Source organism: Pholis gunnellus (assembly GCF_910591455.1).
Source record: "Pholis gunnellus genome assembly, chromosome: 12".
Taxonomy (NCBI): Eukaryota; Metazoa; Chordata; class Actinopteri; order Perciformes; family Pholidae; genus Pholis; species Pholis gunnellus.
In genome coordinates this window covers 23,408,680-23,432,598 of record NC_136539.1, presented here as the reverse complement: position 1 = coordinate 23,432,598, position 23,919 = coordinate 23,408,680, and the positions used below count along the sequence as shown (strand labels likewise).

The 23,919-nt window shown below is 44.6% G+C and overlaps 1 protein-coding gene across 1 annotated transcript in view; it reads left to right on the top strand.

Annotated features, from left to right (window-relative positions):
* LOC306703826 (mitogen-activated protein kinase kinase kinase kinase 4-like) overlaps positions 1-23,919 on the top strand; it is a 69,481-nt gene that overhangs the window by 35,691 nt on the left and 9,871 nt on the right. The window contains 18 exon segments of the mRNA XM_079169938.1: positions 3,064-3,189; positions 4,368-4,478; positions 4,569-4,659; positions 4,871-5,001; positions 5,733-5,787; positions 5,995-6,073; positions 6,165-6,340; positions 6,652-6,724; positions 7,198-7,408; positions 9,863-10,024; positions 10,500-10,586; positions 12,030-12,329; positions 13,498-13,662; positions 18,915-19,187; positions 21,212-21,306; positions 22,470-22,630; positions 22,782-22,879; positions 23,525-23,703. Of these exon segments, the coding sequence (XP_079026064.1) occupies positions 3,064-3,189; positions 4,368-4,478; positions 4,569-4,659; positions 4,871-5,001; positions 5,733-5,787; positions 5,995-6,073; positions 6,165-6,340; positions 6,652-6,724; positions 7,198-7,408; positions 9,863-10,024; positions 10,500-10,586; positions 12,030-12,329; positions 13,498-13,662; positions 18,915-19,187; positions 21,212-21,306; positions 22,470-22,630; positions 22,782-22,879; positions 23,525-23,703 (2,573 nt within the window).

Here is a 23,919-nt window from a genome sequence, read left to right as displayed (position 1 = left end):
TGCAGAACCCTTCAGACGCAGAACTCTGCTTCAGCGTCTGCTGGTTTGTTCTTTAGGAGCTTTTTATTGAGGCCGTTGCTGCTCGTTCCAGAGGGATCGGTCTAATTGCTGGAGTCCCTCTTTACTGGATGTTTCAGGTGTGTTTGTGTTTGTTGGTGAATGTTTTCATCAACAGAACTATGAACTAAGAGCATCGACCCTCCACTGACGCTCTTTAGGGTTTTATGGACGTGTTGTTCTGCAGAGTTCATCTCTTTCCATCTTTCTGATGAACGTCTGACGTCAGACCGGAGCTCTGCTGGTACTCGAGCCTGCTGTCGTAGTGTGAGCCTCTCTCTCTCTCTCTCTCTCTCTCTCTCTCTCTCTCTCTCTCTCTCTCTCTCTCTCTCTCTCTCTCTCTCTCTCTCTCTCTCTCTCTCTCTCTCTCTCTCTCTCTCTCTCTCTCTCTCTCTCTGTCTCTCTCTCTCTCTCTCTCTCTCTCTCTCTCTCTCTCTCTCTCTCTCTCTCTCTCTCTCTGTGTCTCTCTCTCTCTCTCTCTCTCTCTCTCTCTCTCTCTCTCTCTCTCTCTCTCTGTGTCTCTCTCTCTCACACCTCCCCCCCCTGCTGCTCCCCGTCCAATCAGAAGGTGTGAAAGTGAACAGTGTGTGAGGTGTTGAAGGTTTCTTCTGTCTCATATATTATTATACAGTTAATATTTCTGGTGACCACGATCTGAAAATGTGTGTGTGGATGTAAACTTAGTAAACGTATTAAATAATGTGTTTTGTTGAGGCTTTGTAGCCTCACAGTCACTTTTCATTTTCATTTTTTTCATTTCATTTCATGCTGTGACTCAGGAAATGATTCTCGGTCTTCTGTGAGTTCCTGTTTTTATCGTCTTCATCTCGGTGATGAGGTTTCCAGCGTGAGAGATTAGATCCACAATAACACGAGGACGTCTCTGACAGGAGACCACGAACCTGGAGGGGCCTGTTAGAGACATGTCCACCTCTGGTCGTCTGCTCCCCCAAGGTGGGATTCCCACCAATGATGAGGAGCTGCAGGGACGGACGCCTTGTTTTAGAACTAATATATATTTAACGAGAGAGAGAGAGAGAGAGAGAGAGAGAGAGAGAGAGAGAGAGAGAGAGAGAGAGAGAGAGAGAGAGAGAGAGAGAGAGAGAGAGAGAGAGAGAGAGAGAGAGAGAGAGAGAGAGAGAGAGAGAGAGAGAGAGAGAGAGAGAGAGAGAGAGAGAGAGAGAGAGAGAGAGAGAGAGAGAGAGAGAGAGAGAGAGAGAGAGAGAGAGAGAGAGAGAGAGAGAGAGAGAGATGTGCTTGTTGATTCTTAATGATGTTCTCTGACAGACTGAGCTCAGCAACAGCTGGGCCAGATTCTCATGCTGAAAATTAAATAATTTAGTAAAATCAACAAATAAAATAAAATAATTTAGAAAAATCAACAAATACAAATAAAAAAAATAATTTTGTAAAATCAACAAATAAAAAAAAATAATTTTGTAAAATCAACAAATAAAAAAAAAAAAATTTTGTAAAATCAACAAATAAAAATAAAATAGAAAAGTCACGACCTCACATAAAAGCCAGTCTGTAAAGATGTGTTTTAGGATGTTCTGTTCTGTAAAGGTCACTGACTGGATGATTGACAGGTCGGCCGGCTCACCTGCTGGCTGACCGGCTGGATCAACAGAGGGACCGGCGGCTCATTGGTCGGCTGACTGTGACTCAAAGGGATCTGCTGACCTCGTCATCAGTCAGAGCTCCTGCTGATGAACAGCCTCAGCAGATTAAAGCTAAATGAAGATTCTTCTGATGACAACCTGCTGCTTAAAACGTCTCGCAGCGTGAATAAACTGAGCGCTGCAGGAAACTGTCACCGTCACAAGAGTTTAAAGAATACTCTGCAAATGACTGACAGCTCATAAATAGCTGCTTTTTAAATAATCACAGATTATTAAAGCCTCAAACATCTGGTTTACTGGGTGTTCCGTGTTCTAGAGATGATGAAACTGAGCTGCAGGTGGTTTTTAAATATATAAATACTTTGGATTATTCTTACATCTTTACATGCTGACGTTTGGCTGAATTGTCCTTAAACCTCTGGACCAGACGCAGAGTCTCTGACCGCCGGTCATCTGTTTATTCTGCAGCTACAGATCTCGATAAGGTGTGTGTGTGTGTGTGTGTGTGTGTGTGTGTGTGTGTGTGTGTGTGTGTGTGTGTGTGTGTGTGTGTGTGTGTGTGTGTGTGTGTGTGTGTGTGTGTGTGTGTGTGTGTGTGTGTGTGTGTGTGTGTGTGCCGCTCCCTGTAGTGATGCATAGTTATTGTTGCATTGAATCAAACCGTTAATGAGCCTCTCACAGTGATTCTTATGTAACTTCGCTCCACTTTGAGTTCTGTTAACGTTCTTATGTAACAGTGTTTAGTCCCGTTGCATGACTCGGTCTTCTCTTCTTGGCTCGTCGTCTTCCTCAGCACGGAGCTCTGTGATTGGTCCAAAGACTTCTCCCGCTGAACGTGTTTCTGCTGCCGCTGCTGTTTGTTGAAGAAAGGCTGTAAAACATAAAGTTTACTGTTAGAGTCCAACAGGAAGTTAGCGTCACTGGTTTCCTCCACAAAGTGTGACAATGCTGACTCATCTCTGGGTTTCACGGCTCTGTTCTGCAGCTCTCTCTGGGTTGATCGGACTCAAGTATCTCTGCAACCATTCGATGGATGCCATGAGATCCTTTTTGATTCGTGGTCTCCAGAGGATGCATCCTTGTGACCTTTCCTCCAGCGCCACGTGTGAGGTCGACTCTTGTAGTTTTGAGTGAAATGTTTGTTGGATGACTCAACGTGTCCCACTAAGAGGAGGGATACGCCTTTAAACAGATTAAATATTATAATAAGGAAACAATAAAGGGTTCAGGACAGAAACACGGCGTCGCTCTCAATAACTGATCGGTTTCACATCCGGTGTCTCCAGTTTAAACAACCCGACCAGGAAAACACAGACTTCATTTATCAGTTGTGTTGCTTCCTCGTCATCTCGCATATTAACGAGTCTCTTCCTCGCTCTGACAGGATGAAGAGGAGGAGATTAAGCTGGAAATCAACATGCTGAAGAAGTACTCCCACCACAGGAACATAGCCACCTACTACGGAGCCTTCATCAAGAAGAGTCCGCCGGGTCACGACGACCAGCTCTGGGTGAGTCTCATTTCTACTAATAACGGCGACGGGACGTCCCGACAGCAACCTGACCAGTCACGACTAATCATCAGACCTCCGTCCCTCTCTCACAATGTTCATATAGAAGAGGTAAATCATGTTCGGATCAGCTCCAAAATGTAACGGTTTCCAAATCAGAAACCGATTTATTGCACATTTAAAGGATTTAAACTTGGTGCATAACGATAAACAGTATAAAGTATGAGACACGTGAATATTGGAAGAGAAACAAAACGTAAAACACAGCAAATCAAAGAGAAACAATGAAGCAATAAATAAGAGATAAAAAGGGGGGAGAGGTAATGGGAGCGGGGGAGGCAGAGAGAAAACCAACAGCAGGAGAGGTTTATAGCTGCTTTATGACCAAGAGACTCTCAACAACAACAAACGGGCCCCATGATGGTTTCTCCAGCTGCTCTTTGTGTTCACTGAACATCACTAAACACCGACAACATGCATCCACGTGTTAAAGCTGCATTCTCTCTAGTGTCCACCAGGGGGCGACTCCTCTGGTTGTATAGAAGTCTATGAGAAAATGACTCTACTTCTCTCTTGATTTATTACCTCAGTAAACATTGTAAACATGAGTTTATGGTCTCAATCTCTAGTTTCAAGTCTTCTTCAATACAGCATGATGTTCATTTAGTAAATGATGGTCCATTTAGAGTCACACAGAACCATTCATTTCTGCTTGGTCATGATAGACGGTGATATTTAAAAGGTGAAGTATTGATATCATGTCAATGATACACATATAATATAGTGTAAATAATCCAGTACCTTGTTTTAAAATCACTAGTTTCTGCAGTTATGGTTCCAGATTTCATTACACTCCAAAAAACGGCCCCAAAAAAAAGACAAAACGCTCAATAAACAAAGTTAAAGATGAATTTGACTGACAGCATTGTTATCTTATTTTATCTAGTTTTCTATAGATATCTTAATGATATCGTTATTGTGAAGTATTTTAGCCGTTATTGTTAAATCACAGCCGACTGATCTGCTTCCACAGTTTTTCGATGATACTCTGACATTTCCATCTAGATTTCAACCAAAAGAGTAAAAAGCACAATCTTGTTGAAGGTGCACCAGATAACAGTGGTGGTGTTATAATGTGTGTGTGTGTGTGTGTGTGTGTGTCCTCCTCCGTCCTCCAGCTGGTGATGGAGTTCTGCGGCGCCGGTTCCATCACGGATCTGGTGAAGAACACCAAAGGAAACACGCTGAAGGAGGACTGGATCGCCTACATCTCCAGAGAGATCCTCCGGGTCGGTTCCCCGTCTCTTCTTCGTGACGTCTTCACCTTTTTAGTTTTGAAAAACAGAAGCTTGTTTGACGCTCTTTGTGTTCTCCTGCAGGGTTTAGCTCACCTGCACGCTCACCACGTCATCCACCGAGACATCAAGGGTCAGAACGTGCTGCTGACGGAGAACGCTGAAGTCAAACTGGGTGAGTTCTGCTATCTTCTGATCATCGTGTTGTAAACAGACCTCAACAAGTCAGAGGATGTGGAACCACTGAAGGCTTCCTCTGAAGGCCACGAGACAGGATGCACGATCCACAACTCTTCTAATTCCCTCAGATACGTCGCTGAAACGACGCTGTCGGTGAAAACGCTGTGAAACATTAATGACTGACGCGGACTTCCTGTTTCTCTTAGTGGACTTCGGTGTGAGCGCTCAGCTGGACCGGACGGTGGGCCGGAGGAACACCTTCATCGGGACGCCGTACTGGATGGCTCCGGAGGTCATCGCCTGCGACGAGAACCCGGACGCCACCTACGACTACAGGGTGAGGAACTGAACCGGATCCGTCAGGAACTGGATCTGCTGCTTCTACGGTCTACAGCAGGGAGTGTTTGAATAGAGCTTCAGACCATTTGAAAGGATTCACAGGAAGAAAAGAATCAAAATCTAATTCCCACAGTTTGAACCAGTTCATCAGGATCCAGTCTGGCAGTTTTGGGCGTGTTGAGTGTGTTTCACAGAGTTTAAGGCTCATTAGTGGAGGTGAACAGGCTTTGCTCTGCTGGAGACGGACAGTAAAACCAAGAACACGCTGCTGTTTGGAAGCATTACCACAAAATACCACTTTTATTGTTTTGTGAACAATTTCTCTTGAAGTCACGGAGAAACTTTGAGTAAAACGTTTATTTGTGAAAGTTTAACATAAACGTGAGCTTTTGCATTTGTGTGTTTACATGTTTTGCAATCAGTTGATAAATGATATGAAACTCTTCTACACACTTTACTTTTCTCTCACCCCGCCTCTCTGCTACGTTCTGAATCCTGAAGACATTTTGAATCAAACAGTGCGGATAGATTCAGATAACAGCTGTATCAGCGGATCATCTGAGGAACCAGGACGCTTCGCTGTCAAATATCCTGCAGAGTTTCAGAAATCACAGCTTCAGATTTCAAACATCCCAGAATGCGTCTCAACGCTTTAAAGAGTTACGACCCGTCCGCTCTTTAGAGATATGAACACAGATGTGTGTGAATGACTCTTCTTGTCTCCTTCAGAGCGACCTCTGGTCCTGTGGAATCACGGCCATCGAGATGGCCGAGGGAGCTCCCCGTGAGTCCATCATAAATACTGATTTATTCATGTGCTATATATAAATAAAGTTATTATTATTATCATCATATGTAAGAACAGTTAATTAGTTCCATTTGTAACAGAAACTCTTCTCACTATTAACTTTATATTTAACCAGTTGATATCATCATGCGTACAGGATGACACGCGTGTGTTTGACGTGTTTGTGTCTCTTCTTCTCTGCAGCTCTGTGTGACATGCATCCAATGAGAGCCCTCTTCCTCATCCCCAGAAACCCTCCTCCTCGACTCAAGTCCAAAAAATGGTAAATAAATCCTTTTTATCAAAAAGTATCTCCGGCGTTAACCGAACGGACGATTCATCTCCGACTCCCGAACATCTCGTTTCCCCAACAGGTCGAAGAAGTTCTTCAGCTTCATCGAGGGCTGCCTGGTGAAGAACTACACGCAGCGTCCGCCCACCGAGCAGCTGCTCAAACACCCCTACATCCGGGACCAGCCCAACGAGAGGCAGGTCCGCATCCAGCTCAAAGACCACATCGACCGGACCAAGAAGAAGAGGGGCGAGAAGGGTGAGCGCGCAGATACATACGTCCACCATGTCTGACCAAGTTCTGCACCTCTATGAACCATCAGGACTAGAACTAGAACATGTCTTTAGAACAGCACCGTTATGATGACATACTTCATAAACGTTCTTTATATATTGAACTCTTTACACTCTAACAGCCTCTCCTCTCCTCTGGTGATCGTTTCTGTTTTTACAGTCTGGAGCTGAGATGAAAGTTGTAGTTTTGGTGATTTTATTTGATCTTTTTAAAGAAAAAACAAGTTCACGAGATTTGAACGACTTTTACTTCACAGCTGTTTTATTCTTCCTCAGATGAGACGGAGTATGAATACAGCGGCAGTGAAGAAGAGGAGGAGGAGGCGTCTGAGCAGGAAGGAGAGCCGAGGTCAGTATAACGTCATCACACATGAAGAAGAGTTTATTGGTGCTTTGTTTGCCTCCTGAGCCTCTTTCTCTCTGTGTGTGTGTGTGTGTGTGTGTGTGTGTGTGTGTGTGTGTGTGCATGCAAACCAGCAAACACAACATTTATCTACCGACTATCCAAACATGATGCTAGAGCAGCAGCATGAGACTCTGTGGCTCCACAGCCGAGCTAAATATCAAATAAACTCACAGAAATGAAGAATAGTATATAAATCTTGTTGTTGTTGTGTTTTTTCCTTTTTGTCATTCTTTGTGATTAGAAGTGTGTTTGGCAGACGGAGTGCAACAGCAGGTTTCCAACGATATGTTCTTTTCTAATTCTCCATAAATGTCTTTCAACACTCAGCATCCTCAGCATCCTAAAGTTTTTATAACTTTCCTCTGACGAGCCAAATCAAAACCAGCTAAAGTTTTTAAACCGCGTCCTCCGTGCAGCTCCATCGTCAACCAGCCGGGCGAGTCGACGCTGCGCCGCGACTTCATCCGGCTGCAGCAGGAGAACAAGGAGCGGTCGGAGGCGCTGCGCCGCCAGCAGCACCTCCAGGAGCAGCAGCTCCGCGAGCAGGAGGAGTACAAGAGGCAGCTGCTGGCCGAGAGGCAGAAACGCATCGAGCAGCAGAAGGAGCAGCGGAGGCGGCTGGAGGAGGTGAGCGGACCACTTCACACGGTGTTGATGTAAAAAAAGATTGTAAAGTCCACCAGGCTGCGCTGCAATGCATGATGGTACATCATGTTCCTAATAATTAAGTCAACACAAACAAGTTAAAGCTCACGTGTTTGAAGTGTTAAAAAGGACAAACATTGTCAGTAAATCCTGCTAAAGCAAAATCCAGTTTGTAAAACGTTGCTTGAACTGTTCAATTCAAACCCATATCTAAAGGAAATGTGTATTATTCATGAAGCGTCCCAGGAGTTACACCGTAAGTTAGAAAAGGTCTAAAAATAGTCCCGTGAGTTATTTATGAAGCATCCACAACAGCGAGGAGCAGAAAACGAACCTGCTGCTGTGTGTCTGCACAACACAGTCATGTAGTTAATAACAATTAATGAAGTGTGTCAGGGGTTATCATGACAACTACACCCAAATTGGTACATCGACAAAACATCATTCATAAATGATTTCAATTGGTTCCAGCTTCTCTTTCGATTTTATATATATATCTATAGAACTGTGAATTATATAGACGGACACGACAAGCTTTTCAAAATGTAACCTTGTGCTCTGGGAAACTGTGATGCACTGTGATTCATTTACATATATATTATATGTTTTAATTTATATATATATATATATAAATAACTTAAATTATCTGGGAGGAAAAAGGAGAGAGAGAGCTAAAAAACTATAAGAGGGAGAAATCCATCTATGTATGAATAGAGTTGTAAATCCTAAAAGAAGGCAGCGAGCATGTAAACACACAAGAGAGAAGAAGACTTTTATATCTGAGCAGCAGCCAAAGCTGGAGGCTGTTTCTGATTTGTGGATGAATCCAGAGAAGCATACCAGCGTACATGTGCTCTCCTGTTAACACAACGTGACCTCCTGTGGAATCCTCAACTCACCCAAACCTGGTTTAGCATTAGAACCTCGTCTCGCTGCAGGACGATAGAACCTCGTCTCGCTGCAGGACGTTAGAACCTCGTCTCACCAAAACTCACCCAAACCTGCAGGACGTTAGAACCTCGTCTCGCTGCAGGACGATAGAACCTTGTCTGCAGGACGCTGCAGGACGATAGAACCTCGTCTCGCTGCAGGACGATAGAACCTCGTCTCGCTGCAGGACGTTTGAACCTCTTCTCGCTGCAAGACGTTAGAACCTCGTCTCGCTGCAGGACGATAGAACCTCGCCTCGCTGCAGGACGATAGAACCTGTCTCGCTGCAGGACGATAGAACCTCGCCTCGCTGCAGGACGATAGAACCTCGTCTCGCTGCAGGACGTTAGAACCTCGTCTCGCTGCAGGACGATAGAACCTCGTCTCGCTGCAGGACGATAGAACCTCGTCTCGCTGCAGGACGTTAGAACCTCGTCTCGCTGCAGGACGATAGAACCTCGTCTCGCTGCAGGACGATAGAACCTCGCCTCGCTGCAGGACGATAGAACCTGTCTCGCTGCAGGACGATAGAACCTCGTCTCGCTGCAGGACGTTTGAACCTCTTCTCGCTGCAGGACGATAGAACCTCGTCTCGCTGCAGGACGATAGAACCTCGTCTCGCTGCAGGACGATAGAACCTGTCTCGCTGCAGGACGTTTGAACCTCTTCTCGCTGCAAGACGTTAGAACCTCGTCTCGCTGCAGGACGTTAGAACCTTGTCTCGCTGCAGGACAATAGAACCTCGTCTCGCTGCAGGACGATAGAACCTCGCCTCGCTGCAGGACGATAGAACCTGTCTCGCTGCAGGACGTTTGAACCTCTTCTCGCTGCAAGACGTTAGAACCTCGTCTCGCTGCAGGACGTTTGAACCTCGTCTCACTGCAGGACGTTAGAACCTCGTCTCGCTGCAGGACGTTTGAACCTCTTCTCGCTGCAGGACGATAGAACCTCGCCTCGCTGCAGGACGATAGAACCTGTCTCGCTGCAGGACGTTTGAACCTCTTCTCGCTGCAAGACGTTAGAACCTCGTCTCGCTGCAGGACGTTAGAACCTCGTCTCGCTGCAGGACGTTAGAACCTCGTCTCGCTGCAGGACGTTAGAACCTCGTCACACTGCAGGACGTTAGAACCTCGTCTCGCTGCAGGACGTTAGAACCTCGTCTCGCTGCAGGACGTTAGAACCTCGTCACACTGCAGGACGTTAGAACCTCGTCTCACTGCAGGACGTTAGAACCTCGTCTCGCTGCAGGACGTTAGAACCTCGTCACACTGCAGGACGTTAGAACCTCGTCTCGCTGCAGGACGTTAGAACCTCGTCTCGCTGCAGGACGTTTGAACCTCGTCTCGCTGCAGGACGATAGAACCTCGTCTCGCTGCAGGACGATAGAACCTCGCCTCGCTGCAGGACGAGACGAGGTTCTCATTGTTTTCAGCTTTAATGTCTTGAATTCAGGGAATCCTAAATAAATCCTAATAAAACTATAAAAACATTAATTTTTCGCCGCAGCAACAACGGCGTGAGCGCGAGATGAGGAGGCAGCAGGAGCGCGAGCAGCGCCGCCGCGAGCAAGAGGAGAAGAGACGCGTGGAGGAGATGGAGCGACGCCGCAAAGAGGAGGAGGAGCGCAGGAGGTCCGAGGAGGAGAAGAGGAGGACCGACCGAGAACAGGTACACGAGGCCGAGTCCGGCAACACCTGAGAGAAGAGAGAACACCAGAGAGAAGTTGGGACTTTCTATTTAGCCCCTTTAGATCTCAGGGATCTTAATTAAATGATTTGTTCTGTGGTATTCACTGAGGGGATATTTATAAATTCAGCTTCAGAACATTCTGTCTTTCCCACCACAGTTTCCATGAAGTTTGAGTTATTTGACTTTGACTCATAACGTGGTTCTAAATATGATTTTTTTTCTATGTGGAACATTTAATTTCTTTTTGCAAAAAAACCCGACACACACACACACACACATATTTTGGGCCTTTCTTCTCCTGAAGTCCTGCTTGTTGTCGCCACGCTTCCGTGTCTGCACCACGTTTTGCACACCGCCCTCATGGTGAAGATGCTGAATGTGCAAATTTAAATATATAATTTTTGGAAGACGTTGAGCTGAAGGGGGCGGGGCTGGTCTGTGCTTTGATTGACAGGACTACATCCGCCGTCAGCTGGAGGAGGAGCAGAGGCACCTGGAGATCCTGCAGCAGCAGCTGCTCCACGAACAGGCCATGCTGCTGGTGAGTGTCTGAAGCATCACATTCACATTCTGCTCTCTTCCTGTTTCATTATTATTCCCTCCGACACGTACCTCTCTGTCTTTCTTTCAAAAGGTTTCTCCTCTTTCTCACATTTCCATCAGTTTGTGTCCCCAGAGCTTTATTTGTGTAATGTTTCCACAGCTCTCAGGTTGTTAAACTTTATAACGCGGCTGCTTATTATTCCTCCCGTTACACAAACTTTCCTGATTGAGTTTCTGATCTGAACTTAATCGAGTTTTCTCCGGGACCAGCTCGGGACTGTTGTAGGTCCGCGGGGAGCCGTTAGCGGCTGAGGTCAGGACTTTGTAAGCGTTCTCAGGGTTTCCTTTGCAGAGGAAGTCGGGATGTTTACGGCGCTCGTAGTTGACGGCGATGTCGTCACCAGGAAACGAGTCGTCCAGCTGGAAGAGAGGGCTTCCCCTGTTTTAAACTCCAGATGTGTTTTATATTTAAAGGATTGTGCTCCTCTGGGTTTACTGAGGATACTGACACCACGACAGGATATGAGCCTCGTATCCTCATCATCGGTTCCTCCGTCGTTGATGAACTTCATTCTGTGATTCTGTTAAATCTGATCTAAAGAACTCAAACACTGGATTTTACAAGAATACATCTTCTACTTATATCTGGTTTAACAGGCTTTCTGTCTCTAGTTCAGATGTGGCTTCTGGCAACGTGCACAAGAATCACAACTCATAGAAAGCATTAGTGTTTTAATAGTTCACTGGTTTAATGTGCAGATTCGTCCCACAAGCTGTTTCTTCAGTTTATTTAGTTGTCGGAGGATCGAACACCGTCCTAAAGTTATGAATATTAAATATAAAACACCAACTTCAGTTTTCAGAGCCAGGCGTAAAACAAATAAAAAAAACGAAAAGCTAAATCAGAGGAAGTTTATTCTTATTTTGCATTTTAAGAATAAAGTAAAAATGTTAAAAATAAACGTTGAACTTTTGAGAGTAAATCTAACTTCTAGCCTAAACCCACATAGTGAAACTTTCAACTTCATTTTCAAAATACAAAAACACAAAAAGCATCTTCCTCCTCTCATCTTCTCCCCGATGTTTGGCCCGAATAGTTTTTTGACTGAACTATGTTGAAGTAGCTCTTCGATATTACAAATCTGAGACGTAAAAGAAGGTGCAGAGCCTCCCGTCTCATCATACATAACAGAGTCTCGTGATGAGGCTCAGTTGTGAGCTGCCCTCAGGTAGGTGGTTTGGAGAATGTAGCGTTGAACAGTGTTGCTCCTGAGATTGTGCAGAGAGAACAACACGGTTCCTTCATGACGATCGGGAGGACCCGAGACTCTAAATTGGTCTCTTCTAAACAGAATAAAATATTTTAAAAAAGCAGCCGTGGAGGCGACACGACTTCCCAAAGAGGGTTTCCTGTGGTTCAACTTGCCCTCCCTGTACTCAGGAGTATAAATGGCGGGAGCTCGAGGAGCAGCGCCAAGCCCAGAAGCTCCAGGTACAGCTGCAGCAGGAGCAGGCCTACCTGCTGTCCCTCCAGCAGAACCAGAGCCCGGATAGTAACAAAGCAGCCCGGCAGCAGAGCACCAAACCCCCCCAGAGCGCTCCGCAGGACGCACGGCCCGAACAACCGCCGCAGAGCTCTGACCCTGAAGGTCAAACGCTCAGTCCGGAGAAAACCACAGAATCCAAACGACCCGACGCCGACCTCCGAGGCCCCGCCCCCGACTCTGAGCCAATCAGAGAGGTGAACGCCGCCTTTTGCAGCCTCGCGGCGCTGCCGTGCTGACAGGATGCTTCCTCTGCTTGTGTGTACTCACTCCCTCGCTGCTGACGCGGTGTTTTTCTAGCTGCTGGTGTGGATCAATGTCTAATAACTTAACAGCTCCTCCTGCTACGTGTGCAGCAGCAACACACCGGTTAATGTGTGTGTGCTCCGTCCGAACAGCTCCACCAACTGTTGATGAACAATCAAAACGTCTCTCTCTCTCTCTTTGGCGTCCTGCTGTCGCCATCTATCAGCTGGTGGAGGAGGAACAGGAGTCACCTGAGTGACTGGATGCTGTTTAGCTCTTCAGCTCTTTCGGGTGATGCAGCACACACAAACCTGGGCCAGGGTCTACAGCCTATGTAGCATGAAAGCGTGGTGGCGAGCTAGCTAGGGGTCACTGTTTGGTCCATTCCTTTAATTGGTATTAACCCCAGATTGTACCTGTACAGTCCTACAGTCTCCCTCCACACAGAGTATAATCTGTCTGAACTGTTCTCACTGAGGTTCTCAGTCTGATCACATTATTATTCATTTAACTCTTGAATCTGATTCTGCAGCTTTTTGCGTATTAACTCATCAGTAAACTGATGCACATCCAGACTGAACCGTTCTCAGTGGACCTGCTGTAGGAGGACTTCTAACAGAAGAGTTTTATCTGCAGAGTCAAAGCTCCTTTTGAGAGCCGTAATGTTTAAATTAAGATTTGATAATCTAGTTTTGCAGGACGAGTTAAGGTCAGTTAACTTTGACATTTCAAACTAAGGAACAAACGAGCCCTCCGGTTCCTTCCACGTGAAGCGGCGTCCTGGACCTCGGTGTGTGTCCTAACCTTTCTGTTATAAATATGCATGACTCTCTCTGCTGGTCGTGGTTCTGTTGTGGGAATATTGTGGCAACAATAACACTGCAGCCCCCGAGGAAGTGCTTTGTTTTACCCAAAGAACAGCCTGCCTCTGCTCTGCGGCGGGGAAACTAACACACAGCGGCTCCCCTAATGGCTTCCGTCCACTCGTCTGTCTTCGTGTCCTCCACACACACACACACACACACACACACACACACACACACACACACACACACACACACACACACACACACACGGGGACCTGTGCTCTCTAACGCCGCCGTCTGTCCCCTTTTTCAGGCGGACGACCGTTACCGGAAGAACATCCAGGGTTCTCCTCAGGCGGCTCCGACCAAACCGCCGCAGCCACCGGTGCCGCCGCGCGTCGAGTCCTCCCACCCCCCCAACGGGAACCCGGCGTCCGAGGCGGCGCCCGCCGCCATGCACCGGCCTGTGGAACCACAGGTAACCATGACGTCTGCAAACCCCCCCCCCCCCCCCCGTCCTCTTCTTCTTTACTTCCACAGCTCAGTGTTGTGAGTTGGTGTCCAGTAGTTGTCGGTCTCTCTGCTGCTTTTCTTCTCTTGCAGGATTGTGTTGCAGCTCACTGGGCTCTGAGGCTGTAAAGTTGTGTTTGTTTCATCGTGTCCACACAGAGCGTCTCAGTGGGAGGCACGACTCCTCCAGCCACAGAGTAAACACACATGGAGTCACATGACATGCTTGTTTATCATGTGATGCCTGCCTTCCTGTTCACGCTTTGATCCGAGTTGTCTCGCTGTTTTCTCAACTGTCCTTTTTCTACACGACTCTCACTGCGATGGCTCTCGTGTTTTTATTTCAAACTCAAGACTTCCTGTCGCGGCTTCAGATGAAAAGCTTTCTCCTGGCCGGTTGAATCTAAAGCGATGATGTAACTTGCTGTTTTTCTGTTTTCTTCGTCAGCGGATCAGTTCATACCATGTACACGGTGCAGCACCGGTGAAAGACGGTGTAGACAGATGAAGAGTAGTACTTAATGTAGAGGTGAAGGTGTTTCAAGTTGGCTTTATTGTGCACGTTTTCTCACGAACGGTAATCCGTCCTGTCAGGATTAAACTAACGCGTAGTGGTTTGGACCAATCAGCTTCAGGCTGCTGTAGGTGTGTGTACCTCACAGACTGTATGTAAGAAGTGGACGTCGTCATCGTGACGTCGCCCATTGGTTAGTGGACTGATGTTATGAAGCCTCGAGTTCAGCATTTGGGCTGTCGCCATCTTGGTTTTTTTTTTGCAACCAGAAGGTGACACGAGAGGGCGGAGCTAAGCACGACTGAACGCTGAATAAGACATTTCTACAACGAACTTTCATTAAAGACGATTAAAGACGAACTAAAACAGCTCCCCGACCGCTACCTCAGGAAACATCGTAAACATGAGTTTATGGTCTCAATCTCTAGTTTCAAGTCTTCTTCAATACAGCATGATGTTCATTTAGTAAATGATGGTCCATTTAGAGTCAAACAGACCATAAAGCAGGGGATACTTTAGGGGCGGGGCTACACAGTGATTGACAGGTCTCTACGTCACTCCTCCTCAGTCCAGATATGTCACTTCCTGTTCACTGGTTGCAGAAAAAAGAAGATGGCGAACTCGAGGCTTCAAAACGTCCACAAAGACTACGTCCACTTCTTATATACAGTCTGTGTTTATGACTCAGCACTTGATTGGAGGAGCAACTGTATTTTTCTCTTGACGGAGACGATGACAGTAAAGCTCTCGTGACGCTAAAGGTCGGCTGGCCGGAGCGGCTAAATTAGATTTAGTTTGGAGGATGCTGTCGGTGCTCGTCTGCTCTCAGGACCGGTGATGTGCTGTCATTCACTGCAGACCTCGTATCTCCACAGAGGACAGACGTTCCTCTCATCTCCACTGACTCTGGATGTGTGTTTTTATTTGAAGCATAATCTCTCATGAAGGTTCTCTCTTTCAGGTGATTTTTAAAGGGAAGTACTTGAGTCTGTGCTGTTTGGTGTGAACGGGTTATATAATCTGTGAGATGTGAACGGGTTATATAATCTGTGAGATGTGAACGGGTTATATAATCTGTGAGATGTGAACGGGTTATATAATCTGTGAGATGTGAACGGGTTATATAATCTGTGAGATGTGAACGGGTTATATAATCTGTGAGATGTGAACGGGTTATATAATCTGTGAGATGTGAACAGGTTATATAATCTGTGAGATGTGTCCTCTCGTGGTGCGAGTTCCTCCTCACTGGATGTTGTTGAAGTCTTTTCAGGGTTTTCATCAATTCTATTTCAATTCAGCCATTTTTAATGTGAAACTTTCATTAAATCGTTTTCAGACGTTTTTGTTTTTGCTTTTTATTCTGTAAAAGAAAACTTTTTTGTGGAATGAAAATGAAAACGATCACAACGCTGATTACACATGCTTCTCCCGTGATTAACCCTTTGATTGACAGGTTGTCCTCCCACTCGTCAATGCAAACAAAAGCACTTTCTCCAAATGTGTAATTATTTCAGAGTCACTTTGTGTGTGTGTGTGTGTGAACATGGGTGTTTGCTTGGTGTATCTACTGCACCTCCTCATTGTGTGCTATTGATTCCAAACATGTATAATTCATGTGCAGACAGATTTGCAGCCGGGTGACTCAGACGTTATTCGTCATCTTCCCAGCGACGGATTCAAACCCACTGAGCCTGAATAATAATCTCAGTTCACTGAAGTCGATCTGCTTTGAATATGTCACACAGATTAAATTCTACCAAAGACGATGCTGTGACTTGTGTAAAGACGACGGGTGATGATGTAAATCACTGGTGCGTTTATCAAACGTTTACTGTAATGTTACCAGAGGATTAATCCGTTTGAGTTGTGTTGTTGTTGTGTGTTAGTGTTGTTACACAAACTCTTCTTCACTGTGCGCTGGATTAAACTCGGACGGGTTCATATTTGAGGTCTTGATTAGAGCTAATTAAATAAAGTCTGAACTCTTCAGACTGGATGTGTTTGAGGTCAGAGTTCAAGTTAAAGTCACAGCTTCTTCTCCCTCAGACATGAAATGTGTGCATGCTGTATTCTGTTTCCCTGCTGGCTCGTCTTCATGCTCTTGTTCACATTCTTCATCTTCATGCTTGGTTCTTGGTGGTGAAGCTGAATCCTCTCGAGGCCTGAAAGGTGGTGAGACTGTGAATCAGGACGTTTACTCTTTAATTCAAAAGGTTTGAAATGCTGCTGCAGAGATTTCTCTGTTATTGACATTGAAGTGATCTCAGTCGGCTTCACTTTTAAACCTGATTGAATCATGGTTTAACTTTAAACTTTAAAACTATCTTAAAATACAGAGATACAATTTAAACATATCTTTAAACGTCAGTTTAGATTTTACTCTAAAGCTAGATTTAAATATTATTATTCATTAATCATTTTCATTTGGTTTAAGTATCTCCATATTGATTCAACTTCAATTTAATTTAATGCTAGATTTACTAATCGGAGATTAGATATAAATCTGGATTTACTCATTTTAAACCTAGTTTAGCTAAACTCTGATTAACACTAATCTTTGATTAAACTAATCCTTGTTGGTGTAACCCAGCCTTTAAGTTATATTATATGTTATAATCAGTAACATATGATAATCAATTCTTCTGAGCACACGACAGGTTGTATATAAACATGACAAACAGGATAACCAGATAATTAAAGGTAAATGAGTCTCACTGTCTTTGTCTCGGCTTCATCTCTCCGTCTACCGTCTTATTGTTTCTCTCAGAAATCAAAACTATGACGTCATATCTTTTGTTGCTCAGGCTGCACCTTTTTGCACCTTTTTTCCCACCAAATAAGTTATTAAAATATGACAATAACAGCTGACATTAATTTGCTGCTTCACGTCTGTTCTGACCTCTTTTCTGTTCCCCGAAAAATTAAGGTGCAGCCTCAGTGACGACAGCTGAATGTACTTTTATTTCTCCTATTGCACTCTTAAAAACCTGGGTTCTTTAGGGGTTCTATGAGGGTACCATGAGGCCTAAAGGTCTTCAGGTTTTCCCTCCATGCAAACATGACAGCAGCTGATAAGAACCCTCAGAAATAAGAAGTTAAATCTGCTCTGGTGCTCAACATGTGAAGCCAGTCTTCTTGTATTCAGCGCTGACGGTTGGATATTCTACCAGGTCTTAAAGTTGGTGTTAAATGCTTCCTGATTTGTTTTCTAGAACGTTAATCAGAGGATCTCTGGGTTACTTTAAGAGAAGAGTTTCCTTCTTCCAGACATGGATCTCGTTACGTAAATGTGATGCCAGTTTTACAAGTTTTTACATAAAAGTAGGACATAAACCTCACTGACCTGTAACATTTCCATCCTCCATCACCTCCAACGAGGAGCCGTCAGATTAACGCAAAGGCTGCAGCAGCTCAAACTGAAATACTCTGAAAGAGATTAAATGCACTTCTTGTTCCTCCTCCTTAAGAGCTCTGTAATAAATCTGTTACTTCATTATAATCTCTAATTTTTCATCCATGCCACCATGCAGGGCTGATATACATCAAGCAAAACATGTCAGCAAATAGGAGTTAGATCAAAAGTAATGTCCATCATTCTGTGCTCATATATATATATATATATATATATATATATAGCTAAACTATACTATATATATATATATATATATATGAATTTCATTCTCTAGATAAGAACTTATATTTGTGGACTCACTGGGGAGCAGTGGTTATTAATTAAAGGAGTAGTTCACCCACAAAATGATCATTTGTGTGGATCAGTTACTCACCTCGTGTTACCTTTAAGTCTTGAAGAAAACTTTGTTTTTCTCTCATGTTCTCCACGACGAAAGAAGAGTAAAAAAACAGAGAGAAGTCTTAATGAATTGAAGTGAATGGAGGACACGTTTAACACAACAACAAAACTACATCAAAACATCTGTTTACAAACTCTCAGCAGTATAATCCAGTCGTATGATCACCACTCATACAACGGTTCATATATCTTATGAGAAGTTCATCATTTTTCTTGCGTTTTTCTAAAGTTTAGCAACACGTGTCAACTTCTGCTTGTTACATGAATAGTGTTTTCAAAGTAAACTTCTGTCTTCACAGGAAACTTCTTAGTTAGGTTTACACAATAAAACTACTTAGTTAGGTTGAGACAACACAACTACTTAGTTAGGTTGAGACAACACAACTACTTAGTTTAGAAGTCATCAAACGATATGATGGAACTTTCAGATCATCAGTAGAAAAATAAACCGATGTATTGCTCCAGACTGAAGCACAGGAGCTTAAATCCTATTTTTTTGCAACGACTAACTGCAATAAGGGAGATAAAGGAGACGTTCTGTTCAAACAGCTGTGGAAACCAAGCGAAATTGGAGGAGCAAAAAAATAATATTGCATGTATTTTGGCTGTTTCTGTAAAGGTGCTGTCATGTTTGAAGGAAGCCATAACAAAGACCTTATTTTGACAAAATGTCTTGACATTAACAGCTGGATGAGGTCAGTGATGAACGTCTGAAAGGGATCAAATCAAAGCTGCATGTCGGTGTTCCTCAGGGAACAGTACTAGGCTCCCATCTGACAAACCCCTAGAGATACCCAGAATCCCCTGTTCTTTTCAGAGTGCACTGCATGCAGACTGACCCCCCCCCCCCCCCCCCCCCCCCCCCCACACTGTGTTTCTGTTGTCTGTAAAGGTCCGTTCCCATCTGGCTGCTTTAAAGAGCAGCGGCAGCGTGGCCTCGCCAAACTCCTCCTCCTCCGTCGCCACGCCGCCCGCCGTGTCGCGGCCGCATTCCTACAGCGAGCCGCTCGCCCCTAGCTTTCAAAATCTGCACCTTCGCAGCAGCCAGGAACACCATCACCCTCCACCTTCATCACCATCCTCCTCATCATCATCATCAACGCCTGCACGCACTGACCCACAGCCCCACCCCCAGCATAGGCCGTCAGAGGAGGTCCCGCCCCGGGTAAGGACAGGGAGAAAGACCCCCCCAAACGTAGTCTGGCAGCAGGAGTTAAACTGAGATTACTATCCTGAACGGTTTAACGTTAGCTTTTTAGTTTGAACTTCAAACATCGTAAAAGTGGAGTTCATTAGTGAAGATTATCTTGATGAACGAAACCTGGAAGAATCAGAAACGTTTGTTTGACACAGAGATTATTTTATATAATAATCCAGAATGCAATGGAAGAATCTGATTGGCTGTTTGTGGAGGGAACCAGGTTTATAATCTACAAATTGAGACAATCTGTCTCATGTTGCTTTTCCTGAACAACCATAAAATGACATAAAACAATAACTGCAGAGGGAGAGAAAAATATGCAAAGGAGAGGAGAGAGCGGTTTACATTTAGAAAACAGCTTTTTCCACCTGAATGTATAGCGTGTTGGACGTCTCGGCTAAGTGTAGGACAGACAGGAACGCTGTGTGGTCAAAGCCACAGATGTGGGGAGTCAGAATCCAAAAGAAGAGACGTCTAAATTCAGTCCACAGAGCCAAAGTTAGTAAATTGAACCCTGAGTTATAAACAGAACTGCTGCCAAGTCGAACCACAAGACTTACTGTAACTACGTAGAACAGAGTCTCAATACGACTTAAAGTTAAGAGTATACGGTAAACAAGAGTATTGAAATACAGGAGGAACGATTGACCTTTCATTAACATCAATCCATATCTTTTTTTCATTTTGCCCCTAACTTACACTTCTTAACAAAACTAAAATAATGGCTGTTTGTGTTAAATGATATCAGCTGCTGGACGTTCTGTTTTGCACAGCTGTGTTGTGTCGAGCTTTGGATGTTATTAAAGGTTATGTTTCGGCTTTATTAAATTCCATACGAGTCTGGAAAGGGGGAAAGCTTTGACTTTGGGTGTGATCTGTGACTGCCGGTGTGATGGTTTTGGTTTTTCAGTGGTGCTCTGGGCCATTATTGAGCAGGTTAGTTAGAGGAGGAGGATTTGTCCTGATACAACATGTTTGACATGAACTGCGTTCTCTTGGTCTGCAGTTTCACTCTGCATGTTTTACGGTGAAAGTGCAGCCATATTAAAAATCCACAGCTCATAAGTAGCAGCGATTAAATTAATACACACAGTTGATTTTTGTGAATTTGATTGGGATAACTTGTTTTAAAGATTTCAAATCTTAAAGGGTCCTCGTTGTTAACGACACCGGTGGCTGTTAAGTGAACTGCAGTTGGCTTCCTGGACACCGGCCCAAACTGTGAAAATTTACAAAATTTACAAATTACTTTAGCAGCTAATGTAACAAAGCAACCAGCGCCAGATCCATGCCGCGAAGCTAAGTTACAGCTAGCTGGCTAAACTTAGCTTAGCTTAGCTTCCTGTTAAATAGATGTCTGCCCTGCCTTGCTTCGCGCTTAGCTAGCAAAAAGCAATAAATAGTTACACTTTTTATGCTTTGTGCCGTTACGTCATTTATTCTTGGCTAAAATTAACATCGTTGTTTACAATTTAAGCGAGCAAGCTTAGGTTAGCCAGCTAGCTTTGACTTACCTACACTGCATGGATCTGTTGGTTAGTTGCTTTTTAACTTTAGCTGAAATTAATTTGCAAACGACAAGCTAGCTGATTCACCAATCAGATTAGCCCAGACAGTGTGGATGAATTAGCTGACGTTAGCTGACTATAAGGCTATATATGCCACGATAGTAGCTACACACTGTTGGCGCTTTAGGGGAGTTGAAGAGCTGCTTATAAATGTGTTTTTAAAATTTGGGTTTGGAAGTTAATGTTTCTCTTTTTAATAAGCATTGTTTGCTAATTTAGCTTAAAGAGCTAGCCTCTAACGCTACTTGAGGGGCCTTGAGCAAGATGGTCAACCAGGGTTGTTTTGATGCCGCTAATAGTTTTATGATTGAAGGTTTCTGTATGTTTTTGTGTATTTTATGTATTCGCTGCACTTTCAAACACACATTCATGCTCACAGAGTGTTCACGTGTGAGCGGGTCACTGTCTTTATCACAAAAGGTTCCCGTAAGGACTACATCAAGGTCCCCGGTGTTGTCAAAGCGAGACTCGCCTCATCATCACGGCAGCCATGCCGTGCACCGCCCTGTTGCCAGGTAAACTGACACTACCCCTCTGATCTGTATGATGATGATGTATGATTTGTATCGATAAAAAGAAAATCAGCATAGTTTGGCATATCGGTCATCTTCGTAATTGAAAGAAAACTGTAGGAGATACAAAACAAATCGGTAGTTTTTAGCTGAAACGTGAATTTATTGGTAGTTCTGATTATTAAATCTAGAATAGAATTTATCATTTATTGTCCACCAGGGTGGAAATTTGTCTTCGCAACAACTTGAAAAGCAGACATGCAGTATTTACATACAATACAGTCTATTTGCGTCAAATTACAAAAGAAAAACAAGTTTATTGGAATATAACTGGGCCCAGAATACTGCCTTGTGGGACTCCGCTGGTCGTATCTTTAGAGGGGAATATAAATGTTCAGCTACTGTGCGCTTTCAGAGGACACAAATGAGATCTTAATGAACTAAAGCTCCACAATGTCAGTGTGTCAAAGTCATTTTGCAGCCTTCAGGGGAAAAGTGTGAGTGCTGTGAGTCAGAGTGAAACCAGGCTGCTGCTTTCAACTGTGTCATTAAAAAGACATGAAAAAGAATGACTTTCTCAAAACAAACACTTGCATTGTTTGGAGATGGATCAAACACACACACTCAGGATTGTGTCTGTGCAACCAGTGCACTCAGTCACTTCCCCGTCTGTCTGCGGCTGTTGTCTTGGTTTTTATGGGGTTGTGTGTGGGAGGGTTTATGTAACAGTGCTATAGCTGTCTAACCTTGTGAGACCTTTTTTCTTTGTGTGTGAATGCGTTTGTTTCACACAGTTTTTCCAAACCACAAAACCTCTCATGAGGTATTTTATTTCATCTCAAAAACAACATATAGTCTGTTCTTACTGTACTAATACCTATTTAGCATATGTGTTTAAATATAATCAAATGGCCTGTTAAACAAAATAGTCTGTTAATATTACTATTCATTTACTTTTTGCTTCACTTCCCGATAATTCTGGCACATTCTGAGGCACCAGAGAGTTTAATGGCTGCCCAAAATATTATCAATCGACATCATGAATCTGAAATTATCGGTTTCTATGTCAGAATAAAGAACCAATCAAAATGAAATCACAAAGTACAGACAACAGTCTTCTACACTGCCTTCACCTCTGACTCTCTCGGTGTTTGTTGGCTCTACAGTGCGGCGGAGCCTCGGCTGCTGTGGGAGCGAGTGGAGAAACTGGTTCCCAGGCCGACCAGTAACACCGGCAGCGGAGGCTCCAGTTCCTCCAGCAGCTCCAGTAACTCCAGCTCTCAGCCCGGTTCTCACTGCGGCTCTGGAGAGAGATTCAGGGCCCGCTGTGAGTCCACACTTCCAACCAATCAGCACTCAGAAACAGGCAGGAGGTGGACAATAGAACTGAAACGCCACCTTAGAATACAGTCAATTTGTGCATTTTTTTTTTACCACTATTTAGAATAAACTGATCTTTTCACCTCCGCCTCCTTCAGCCTCCTCCAAATCAGAGGGCTCGCCCCTCCAACGGCCAGAGAACGCTGGGAAAAAACCCGAGGAGAGGCGGGACTTGGTCAGGCCGAACAGACCAGCGGTGAGACTCAAAAGCCCGACTAGCCGGTTGTGTAGCTCGCTAGCTAGCTAGCTAGCTGGGATGGATCCAGATCTAGAAGTGTGTGTGTTAATAGTCACCGCTTTGGGGTGTGTGTGTGTGTGTGTGTGTGTGTGTGATGATTTGCTGTGGCCTGATGGGAGATTTTGTGTGAAAGATGATGAGCTGGCTCATTTGGTGACACGACTCTGTGACTTTGGATTGAGCTCGCTGGCTGAAGGGTTTTCTGCACTTACTGCTTGCTTTCTCTCCGACGGTGGCCATCTTAACTCTCGCCTTCTCTAACCTCAAGAAAGAATGAACTTATTTTCTTCTACACTGTTGTCATTATTCAAATTCATCCACTAACCTGACCTCCAGCAGCTTGAGGAGCATCTCGTCCCTTCATCTCTTGGCTTTGCTGCTCTCACGCTGGCTTCTCATTGGCTGGCGTTCCTCTGTAACCACTCCTCCTTTTCTGCAGCTTTTCTGTTTCCTGCTAACTGATCGTCTGAACTAACGGCTCGTATAAAAAAAGTCCAGATGATGAAGAATGGGCAACGTTCCAACAGAGAGGGAGAAAGAACTGAACTCAATGAGATAAAATGACAGGTGTGTTTTCTTCTTCTCTCACCTCTCGACCTTTAGGACCTGACGGCTTTGGCCAAAGAGCTGCGAGCCGTGGATGACGTCCGCCCCCCCAACAAGGTGACGGACTACTCCTCCTCCAGTGACGACTCAGACACCACTGATGAAGATGACGACGAAGAGGTGGACCAGGAGGGAGGCGAAGAGTCGACTTCTGGCCCCGAGGACTCCAAAGCTGTGTATGTGTCTGATGTCGCTGTGACATGAAGCAGAGTTATTATCACTTTATAACAGCATGTTAGGGTTTAGGGTTTAGGGCTAGGGCTAGGGTTTAGGTCTAGGGTTAGGGTTTAGGGCTAGGGCTAGGGTTTAGGGTTTAGGTCTAGGGTTTAGGGCTAGGGCTAGGGTTTAGGGTTTAGGGTTCAGGGCTAGGGTTTAGGGTTTAGGGCTAGGGT